The 11113-nt window shown below is 40.5% G+C and overlaps 2 protein-coding genes across 2 annotated transcripts in view; both read right to left on the bottom strand.

Annotated features, from left to right (window-relative positions):
* The window catches only part of LOC127360688 (sialoadhesin-like), a 48835-nt gene that overhangs the window by 7193 nt on the left and 30529 nt on the right, over positions 1-11113 (bottom strand). Inside the window, exons 5-7 of the mRNA XM_051395143.1 lie at positions 6766-7011; positions 5618-5881; positions 5446-5537 (exon numbers count right to left, since the gene is read on the bottom strand). Of these exons, the coding sequence (XP_051251103.1) occupies positions 5446-5537; positions 5618-5881; positions 6766-7011 (602 nt within the window). The remainder of the gene's footprint in view (positions 1-5445; positions 5538-5617; positions 5882-6765; positions 7012-11113) is intronic.
* Positions 8336-10995, bottom strand: LOC127360710 (low affinity immunoglobulin gamma Fc region receptor III-A-like). The gene is made up of 6 exons (XM_051395187.1): positions 10815-10995; positions 10543-10584; positions 10151-10417; positions 9832-10074; positions 8962-9087; positions 8336-8700 (listed from the first exon to the last, which is right to left on the bottom strand). The coding sequence occupies exons 1-6, from the start codon at positions 10843-10845 to the stop codon at positions 8654-8656; spliced, it is 756 nt and encodes a 251-aa protein (XP_051251147.1). The 5' UTR covers positions 10846-10995; the 3' UTR covers positions 8336-8653.

The raw sequence follows: 11113 nt of genomic DNA on the forward strand, positions 1-11113 counted from the left end.
TGGAAACACTGTGGATGATCATCTCTCCTGTAGAGCTGCTGCCCATGAGGAGGCCATCTTTATAGAAACCAGCTGTGAGGTTGGAGGAAGTCGTCTTGTTTCTGCAGCTCAGAGTCACAGTTTTTCCCTCCATCACAGGAAGGGCAGGACTCTCCAGGATCACAGAACCAGCTGAAGAACATGTGTTTGATATTTACTTCATATTCTCATCATGAATTTATTAAAGAATCTTAATACAAACGTACCAGTGACAGTGATGTTGATGCTGTTGCTTCTCTTCCTCTCTCCATCCTCACACCAGTACTCTCCACTGTCATCTGGATAAATATTTCTAATAGTACAAGATGACCCTGTTGATGTCACCTTACTATTAGATTTACAAGAGGGAAATCCCCCTCTGAACTGACGTACAAGTTTCCATCCAGTTGAGCCACTGAACCCCTCACAATGGAAAGTTAGAGTCTCATATTCAAAGAACTGCAGTCTGTTTGGGTCGACACGAAGAGACACTGAATCTGAAAGAAAGACAAATAAAGACATTTGTTCTCAGATCACTGGAATATAATTCTAAAACTAGAAAATTCCTAAAGAAATTTTGATTGTGCCTTGCTCTGGCCCGTGACACTGGCCCATACATTACTGACACTGCCGAGTAGTTTACAGTATGTGACCTCTACCATTGCTTAGGTATGTGACAAATGAAGCTTTCAACATGTGTGTGTTCATTTGAGAGAACAAATGGAAATAGCAGCAGTTGACGCGACAAAGTCGGCAAAAAAGTTCGTATTTATGTATTATATTGATGCCGAATTAACAAGAAGACTGTTGAGATATGATGAGTTTTTTTTCTTGTGTTTCTACAGTTATGTGATTTTATGTAAGCGCAAATAATTGTTAATATATGGTATTTCTTAAATGGAGTTTGGCATAATATTGTCCTGGGATTATGCAGGAAGCGTCATGGTTTAATTAAAATAGGTAAAGTAACTAAATAAGTAATAACCACAATGATGGGAATAATAAGTATGTAGTTATAATAATAATAATAATAATAATAATAATAATAACAGTATCAATAACACTGATAACAATATTTATATTAATAAGTAATATATAATTATGAAAGAAAACTATTCTTAATGTGCAGTCATAGGCAGTGTAGGTTTTTTAAAGTTTTAATAAAGTGTCCACCAGACCCCTCTACCTGTTAACATACAATGAATGTTGTAGACTTTTATTTTGAAACACCACCCTCAGCCTGAAAGCAATGGTGCAGTTAAAGTCTGAGTGTCTTCTTCCTCACAAAATAAATCTAACTTGATGTTTTATTACATTAGTGAATCTGTATTACTTGTGTAATGTGTAACAAGTTGAAATAGATGCTAATTAAGAATTTCAGTGTCTTTTGTGACGTTTAATTAGCACAGTAATCCTTTGTCCTCTCTAGCTAGCGAGTGCTAGCACATTAGTAGCTTATCCTCTCTAGCAAGCAAAGCATTTTAATTAATTAGCATTTTAATTAATTAGCTAGCCTTCTAATACCTTCTAATTCTCTTTAGCTAGCTAGCTAGCGCTAGCTTATTAATGCCTTGTTAGCCTCTGTAGCTAGCTGTGTGTGTGTGTGTGTGTGTGTGTGTGTGTGTGTGTGTGTGTGTGAGCAGGCTTTGGTTGTCATGGCAATCAGGGGAGCCCACAGCAGCTGCGCGCGCTCTCTCTCTGTCTCTAACTCCTCAGAGAGACAGAAAACATTTAAAATGAATCCCCTCGAACCCATGGCCAGGAACGACCGAAATGAAAACCGAAAAGACCGTGAGCGTCGTCATCTTGTTGACTATAGCACTGCCGAGTTTCAGTGGTTAAAGTTAAAAAATGTGACCTGGGGAGATTGAGAGAGAAGAGGTTCAACGAGCTCCTTTAAACATTTCTTCTCTAAAATTAACATGGGAGTAGATGGGGCCGTGAGAGGGTGTTGCTGGCGCATCAGTGCGTCTCCTGCCAAAACTATTTCTCTGACAGCTTCAGCAGTGGTATCACTGCGACCCCAACGGATTTACCTACGTTTCTATCTATAAATTATTTCTGTAGAGTGACATTTGTGGCCTTGAGAGCAGTTTACAAATTTATTTTTCTACAATTTTTTCTGTCTCCCCACACTCTAGCGATGATGTCACGCACTCTGGCAGTTGAAGGTTCTCGCAATACACACCCATTCATTTTTTGGACCGGTTTTTGGCGATTTGTCGGCAAACCGTTTGGCGAAACGCTTAGAAAAGTCATAGCACTAATGTCCTCACCGAGCCGCACGTTTTGATACCTTTTTTGTGTACGTGCGACAAAAACTGCGGGAGGAGTAGCGCGCCGAAAAACGTACGGAAGAAGAATAATAAGCACGGGGAATAGTAGTATTGTGATCGCTTATGCAAGGCACAATAATAATACAACCTAACTAAAACAAATGAATATCTATGTATATATGAAAGTATAAAGGCTACTGCTGTTCCATTACTACAAACTTTAATTTCTTACTTGACGAGGGTCAGTTCACTAAAATCACAACAAAATACATTTTCCTACTTCTTTCTTTTCTTTAATACTCTAACATACAAACACTTCCCGCCCCAAAAAAGGATGAACTATAACTGGTCCTTACCAACTTCCTGATGAAGTGCACCCAGCAGGAATAACACATTCATCACTGGAGAGACAAAAGAAAAGAGACAATGTTCATATCTTCTATGTGCTTCATCCATTCCTAGAACAGCTACTATTAAAGGTTAGCAGGTTGTCTGTTAAAATACACTTCAGCTGAAAGCCTTTAAAGGTTTTTAAACAGCCTTATGAACTTCAACCACCTCGTCATTTAGTTTTTATCAAACAGAGTCCGTACTCACTCAGTCTGATGCAGAGAGCTGTGACCTCCATGTCGTCTTGCTGCTGACTGTCTGAACATCAGACTGAGGTTGAATGAAGATGAAGAAGAGTCTCTTCCTGTGTAAACGGTTTCTGCTGTTGATGCAACACTAATTCTGTACTTGACAGTGAAAACCTTTTCTCACAGACAGACAGACAGACAGAGCTGCTGTGGTGGTAGAAATAGCCTCAGTGGTTAAGTTCAATATCAAACGGTGGAGCCAAACAACAGGACAGACTTAAACAGAAGAAGAACCTGTGGTCAAAATGTGAAAAAAGATACAAATATAAACTGAAATATGCTCACTTCAGCACGCTAATATGCTCACAGTGACGATGCTAACATGCTGATATTCAGCAGCTACAATGTTTACTGTGTACGCCATCTTACTCACACATGATCATTAGCACTCAACCCAAAGTAGCCTACAGCTGTCATTAGTTATAATAAAAGAATATGTCAACCTCATGGTGATACTAGAGGGAAATTAAGAGTGTTTATGAAGTCATTAAGATTCATTGTGTGTGAATGATGAGTGTATGTTCACAGTTTTGTTACAATCCATCTAGTGGTTGTTGAGATATATTGAGAAGAGGAAACTTTGACCTGCTGGTGGAGCTAGAGGGAAAGTCAGAGATTCACCAAAGTCATTATGAGTCACTGTCTTCAGTCTGGACCAAAGTCATCCACCAACATTGTTTATACTTTAGTTTTATTTTACAGTCAGAAAATACAAGCAGAAAGTGAGACTTGATGCCCTGAGATTAATGCACATTATTGCGTGACACATTTCACACGTGTGTCCCCACACAGCCAGAGAGTGTGTGCATACAGAGGTGTAGAGATGCTGCTGTCACTCTGCAGACGCTTCGTCTGAGTTATGGTCAAAGTGTAGACAGTCGTGAGAAAAAAAAAAAAAGCTGCAGTTTGCTGACTGTCTTCATTGGACTGGTGAGAATCTTCACTTCTTGGTACAGTCGCAGCACGTTGCACATCTGCTTCTGCACCCTGAGAAACATCCATGAATCAATGAATCAATAATAATATGTCTTAGAGCAGCAGGAGATTCAATTAACATCATTCTATCAAACATACTGCCTTCACAAATTTATATTCCTTTTGTAAATTCTGTCATTACTGATGCAAAACAGTCAATATGACCATGTGCAAGCACAATATGCACTAACTATTAATGGGACATGACATCAAATACATACATATAAAACAACATGGACAATGAAACATGCAATGGTGAATGAGGAGGATGTTGAGCTTCCAGATGAAGCATGATGGGATGATAACTGCTTCACTATCTTCTCGTTTTGTCGTTCACCCCGCTGTATTCTTTATGATGCAGGTACATGGACATGAGTTATAGTTGTTTACCTCCGAGTTTCCCACAGTGAAGAAGTCCCAGCAGCATCAGCAGCATAACCATCAGCACAATGGGGACAATGGTTCTGAAGATGAAGAATATTTGATCTGAGGAAGGATGATCTGAGGGAGGATCACTCTTTGTGTGAAGGGCTGCAGAGACAACAGAAAGTATATCATGTGATGTCATGAGACACAGTGATGACCCTGTGTGTTAGATTTTATATTTTGTTATCTTAAGATTAGAATAAAATCAAATAAATAGTTATTGTTTCCCTGCTGATTGCTAGATGTGCTTTATAGTAATTCATTGTCTACACAGCTTGAAATTGTGTAATGCAGTAAAGAGTTGTTATGTCTTTGTTTCATTTCAGCTAAGTGTGGAAGTCTCTTTCTTTTTGCTGTCATATATGCTGTGTGGTGTTTTACAGCAGGCGGGCCCAGCCCCTGCTCAGTGGAGAGACAGACAGTTGTGGAGAGACAGACAGAAACCATACTGACCAATGCAAGTGCATAAAAATCCCTGTGAACATGTACAGACGATGAACATAAACACTCAGTGGAATAAGGTTCATTTGGTAACTCAGGTAAAGTCCGCACCAAAGCACCAAACACTGCAGCACACTTGTAAAGGGAAACAGTGACAAGGCCAAACAGTATTACAGAGAGGGATTGTTAATTTATTCTTCTTTTGTAAAAAAAAAAAAAAAAAAAGAAGCTTTGATGCATTTTTTTTCTTGATGAACTGCAGAGCGGTTCAGTTGTCCTGTGAACAGGATTGATTTTATTAACTTGAATGTACTTGAACTGTACACCTGTATTATCTAGGAACATAGTATTGGATTGGGACCTGGCATTGGCAGGAATTTAATGTTACAGGACTCATCAGTGGCACAAAAACTTGATGGGGACATCCCTAGTATGAGCTGTTAATCTGCTGAGCATCAAACAATCAGACTTAAAACAAAATAGAATTTAAATGTGTTGAAATCCTTCAGTATCTCACCTCTGACAGCCAACCAGCTCTCTGCTGATTCTCCAGCTCCAGAGATCTTACACTTGTAGAGTCCTTCATCAGACTTGGAAACACTGTGGATGATCATCTCTCCTGTAGAGCTTCTGCCCATGAGGAGGCCATCTTTATAGAAATCAGCTTTGAGGTTGGAGGAAGTCGTCTTGTTTCTGCAGCTCAGAGTCACATTGTTACCCTCCATCACAGGAAGGGCAGGACTCTCCAGGATCACAGAACCAGCTGAAGAACATGTGTTTGATATTTACTTCATATTCTCTATGAATTTATTAAAGAATATTGCCGTCTTAATACAAACCCACCAGTGACATTGATGTGGATGCTGTTGCTTCTCTCCCCCTCTCCAGTCTCACACCAGTACTCTCCACTGTCTGGATAAACATTTGTAATGGTGCAGGATGACCACGTTGTCTCCTTGCTAAAAGGTCTACAAGTGATCAGTTCCCCTTTTAACTGATGTACAAGTTTCCATCCAGCTGAGCCACTGAACCCCTCACAATGGAAAGTTAGAGACTCATTTTCAAAGAACTGCACTCTGTTTGGGACGACATGAAGAGACACTGAATCTGAAACAAGGAAAAAAACAGATTTGTTCTCAAATCTTGTACAAAATACTAGAATATAGTTCAAAAAGACCCAAATTAAAACAACTAAAAACATTAAAACCATTACACCAATGACAAACTCATCGATTGAAACCTGGCAAGATGGATTCTCGTTTGATCTTATGAGTCCAGCTGCCTCGCAAAGTTCATCGGCTATACTGAGCTTTATTGACCTGATCCAGTCCTTTGTCTTACATCAGCTGTCAGGTGTCTTTTACTCCCAGAGCTTTCATGCACAGCGCAGCCGTTGTCAACACCTAAACTCTGGGCTGTCCATCTCTCCTCTGCTCTGCTGACCACCGTGAGTGTAACAGCAAGGATTGAGTCCTGCAGCACCAGAACGCCACACACCATACAGGACAGCAAAACGCAGTATGAGAGTGGTTATATGGACTAAGTGTGGAAGTCTCTTGCCTTTTGCTGTCATATATGGTGCCTGGTGTTTCACAGCGGGCGGGCCCAGCCCCTGAGACAGACAGATGTGGAGAGCTGACAGAAACCACACTGACCAATGCAAGTGCAAAATAAGCCCTGTGAACATGTACAGACGAACATAAACACTCAACAGAATAAGGTTCATTTGGTAACTCAGGTAAAGTCTGTACCAAAGCACCAAACACTGCAGCACATTTGTAAAGGGACACAGTGACAAGGCCAAACAGTATTAGATCGGGACATGGTATCAACAGAAACTCAGTATTAAAGGACTCGGATCGGTGGCACAAAAACTTGATAGGGACATCCTGAGTATGAGGTTTAGAAAGAGCTTTTAATCTGCTGAGCATCAAACAATCAGATTTAAAACAAATATAATTTGAATGTGTTTAAATCCTTCAGTATCTCACCTCTGACAGCCAACCAGCTCTCTGCTGATTCTCCAGCTCCAGAGATTCTGCACTTGTAGAATCCTTCATCATACCTGGAAACACTGTGGATGGTCTTGTTTCCAGTACAGCTGCTGCCCATGAGGAGGCCATCTTTATAGAAATCAGCTGTGAGGTTGGAGGAAGTCGTCTTGTTTCTGCAGCTCAGAGTTACAGTTTTTCCCTCCATCACAGGAAGGGCAGGACTCTCCAGGATCACAGAACCAGCTGAAGAACATGTGTTTGATATTTACTTCATATTCTCATCATGAATTTATTAAAGAATCTTAATACAAACGTACCAGTGACAGTGATGTTGATGCTGTTGCTTCTCTTCCTCTCTCCATCCTCACACCAGTACTCTCCACTTTCCTCTGGATAAACATTTAGAATAGAACAAGATGACCCTGTTGATGTCACCTTACTATTAGATCTACACGAGGGAAGTTCCCCTTTGGACAGATGGACAAATTTCCATCCAGTTGAGCCACTGAACCCCTCACAATGGAAAGTTAGAGGCTCATATTCAAAGAACTGCAGTTTGTTTGGGTCGACACGAAGAGACACTGAATCTGAAAGAAAGAAAAATAAAGACTTCTGTTCTCAGATCACTGGAATATAATTCTAAAATTCACTAAAATGACAACAGAAGATATTTTCCGACTTCCTTCTTTTCTTTAATACTCTACCACACAAACACTTTACAGCTAAATAATGTATGAATATGATGAACTCTAACTGGTCCTTACCAACTTCCTGATAAAGTGCACACAGCAGGAATAACACATTCATCACTGGAGAGACAAAAGAAAAGAGACAACGTTCATATCTTCTATGTGCTTCATCCATTCCTAGAACAGCTACTGTTAAAGGTTAGCATGTTGTCTGTTAAAAATACACTTTGGCTGAAAACATACTTGAATTTCCCTCGGGATAAATAAAGTATCTATCTATCAACTCTCAAAGCTTTTTAAACAACTTGAACTTTAACCTCCTCTTCATCCGTACTCACACAGTCTGATGCAGAGAGCTGTGACCTCCATGTCGTCTTGATGCTGACTGTCTGAACATCAGACTGAGGTGTAATGAAGATGAAGAAGAGTCTCTTCCTGTGTAAACGGTTTCTGTTATTGAGTTTGTCTCTGAGAAAGTTTTTCAGTCTAAAGCACAGAGCTGCTGTGGTGGTAGCCTCAAACAGCCTCAGTGGTTAAGTTCAATATCAGAGGGTGGAGCCAAACAACAGGACAGACAAAGGACAAGAACCTGTGGTCAATATATAAAAGATAAAAATATAAGCTGAATGACTTTTTCTTACAGTTTACAGCCATGCTAGCAGCTCTGTACTTAAAGCTAAATGCTAACTTCAGCATGCTAACATGCTCACGTTTGGCAGGTACAATGTTTACTATGTACCCTTATGTACGTTCCATGGTGGTTATGGTTTCTGTTCAGGGCCACCATCCATGACCATCATGGAACATACAACTTGTCAGTCATTGTCCCTTAAAAGTGTTTCACAGGAGGGATGATAGGCTAAAAGGACGATAAACTGTTTTTCTCAGACAGAATGTTTATTGTGCATATTTCAATAAAGGTATACAGTTACACACAGACATACACGTGGCTGATATTATATATATACAACAGAATATGGTAATGATATGGTTATAATTGTTTGACTTGTAGGTAGAAAATAAAAGCCAAAAGTGAGACTTGATCTGATCATTGCGTGAGACATTGCACGTGTGTGTCTACAGAGTCTGTTTATAGCGGCGCAGAGATGCTGTGGTCACTCTGCAGACGGTGTGTCAGCTATGGTCACAGTGGATTGTTAAATGTAGACAAGCTGCGGCTTGACTGGTGAGAACCTTCACTTGTTGATACGGTCACAGCAGCTGACACATCTGCTTCTAGACCCTGAAAAACATCAGTTCATTTAGTTATTTCTGATGTGAAATAATGTACACCATTTGCAAATATAAATGGGACTGCAGACCAAATGTATACATATAAAACATGCAACGATCAACAACAAGGATGTTGAGCACCCAGTTAAAGCATGATGGGATGTTAACTGCTTCATTATGTCCTCGTCATTGTTTTTTTGTTGACCTCATTGTATTCTGTATTATGGCAGTTACATTCTTATCAGAGTTCACATGAGTTATTGTTGTTTACCTCCAAATTTCCCACAGTGAAGTAGTCCCAGCAGCATCAGCAGCGCAGCCATCAGCACGATGAGGAAAATGGTTCTGAGGATGAAGAGCATTCGATCCGAGGAAGGATGAGTCTCTGTGTGAAGCTCTGTAAAGACACAGTGGTGACTCAATGTGTTAGATGGTCTACATTGGGACAGCTACTTTTTATATGTACTCTGTTACAGATTATAAGTCACCCTGTTAAAATGTCATAAATAATGAAAATGATTTAATGGTTTTTTGATTCTCCAGTAAATGTTTTAAATTGGACAACAAAACTAACAAGTGGTCACGACCTTGATGTGGTCGGCTGGTCGTCTGTATGGGAGACTGCATAGAACAATGCACATCGATATGATTTGCAGACAAATTCAAACAGAAGGACAAATAAGAAACAGCACTCAAAACCTGAGTGTATAGTGCCTGATGAATGGAGCCTCTCCACACTGTATGTTGGGCCCTATCTCACACCGGGGTATTGTGACGCAGAGAGCATTGCTAATTTCTGACCAGTGCAGTTGTCATTTTCAACCCCTGTGCCCACTTTGTGTAAGTAGAAGCTGTACTTGTTCCCATCTGTATGTTAATGGGCATGTTGGTATAAAAATGAAGTGTGGTCAGACACATCATTGATGCATTGCTTTCTTGAAGAGCCATTGCGCCACTGACCAACAAAAACCTGGTCTGCAGTCCAAGGCCCAGTGTTTTCTATTTAAAGGGTTAAATTAAATAAATGATACCTCCTTTAAGACAAACCTGCTCCTTTAATCTGCTGTGCATCAAACCGTACAGCACAAAAAATACCACACAAAATACCATTTTAATTTATAGAAACTCTTCAGTGTCTCACCTCTGACAGTCAACCAGCTCTCTGGCGATTCTCCAACATCAGAGATTATGCACTTGTAGAGTCCTTCATCAGACTCTGAAACGCTGTAGATAGTTGTCTCTTTTGTGAAGCTGCTCCCAATGAGGAGGCCATCTTTATAGAAATCAGCTATGAGGTTGGAGGAAGTCTTGGTTCTGCAGCGCAGAGTCACAGCGTCACCCTTCATCACCGGAAGTACAGGACTCTCCAGGATCACAAGACCACCTGAACAACAAGGGTTTGAAATGTATTTAATATTAAACGTAAGTTCGGACAGATCTCTGTTGCAGTGCAGACATACCAGTGACATTGATGTTTACAGAGTTGCTTCTGTTGCCCCCTTCAGCCTCACACCAGTACTCTCCACTGTCGTCTGGAAAAGCCCCTCTAATGCTGCAGGACGACTCGGTAGACACACCCCACTTCTCTGAATCACAGGGCGCAATTTCTGCCTTGATCTTCCGTAAAATGTTCCATCCGGTCAAACCATCGAAGCCCGAACATTTAAAAGAGAGAGATTCATATTCAAAGAGTTGCAGCCTGGTTGGAATGATCCAAAAAGCTGGATCTGAGCCCAAAAACCACACAGAGAAAAAGATGACGTCAAGAAATGTGCTGCTGACTTAAATAAACTGTTGTGTCCTTTAAAAACATTTTTTTAAGTTTTGTATCCCAAAAAACAAAGCTACTTACCAACCTCAGTATGTGCACCCAGCTGCATACACACAGTCATCACTGAAGAGACAAAGGAAAAGAGCTAAATATGACAGAGCATATAAATGCTACATATCTTTGTCTTCCTGATCATACATGAACTTCTAGGGAAACAGAGAATAAAGGATCAGGCTACTGTTAGATGCATCATCTAAAATTGAATGAAAAACAACAAATTTGTGATCTGAGATGTCACCAAGAAGTTGGATTGTGTAAATGTCCCAGGAAATGGAGACAGAGTCAGTACTCACACAGTGCGATGGAGAGCGATGTGGCCTCCATGGCGTCTTGCTGCTGACTAAAGAGTGGTCTTCTTAGAGACAGAGCTGCTGTGGTGGTAGAAATAACCTCAGTGGTTGAGTTAAATATCAGAGGGTGGAGCCAAAGAACAGGGTAGACTTAATGAGTAGTACCTCTTGTCGAAATAGAGATAAAAATATAGTCAGCGAGGCCCGAACAAGACGAAGAGTCTACAGCCATGCCAGCAGCTCTGTGAGGCTGTATGCACAGAGCATGCTGATGCTGATATGCAGCAGCTATAATGCTTACC

Source organism: Dicentrarchus labrax, unplaced genomic scaffold (genome assembly GCF_905237075.1).
Source record: "Dicentrarchus labrax unplaced genomic scaffold, dlabrax2021, whole genome shotgun sequence".
Taxonomy (NCBI): domain Eukaryota; kingdom Metazoa; phylum Chordata; class Actinopteri; family Moronidae; genus Dicentrarchus; species Dicentrarchus labrax.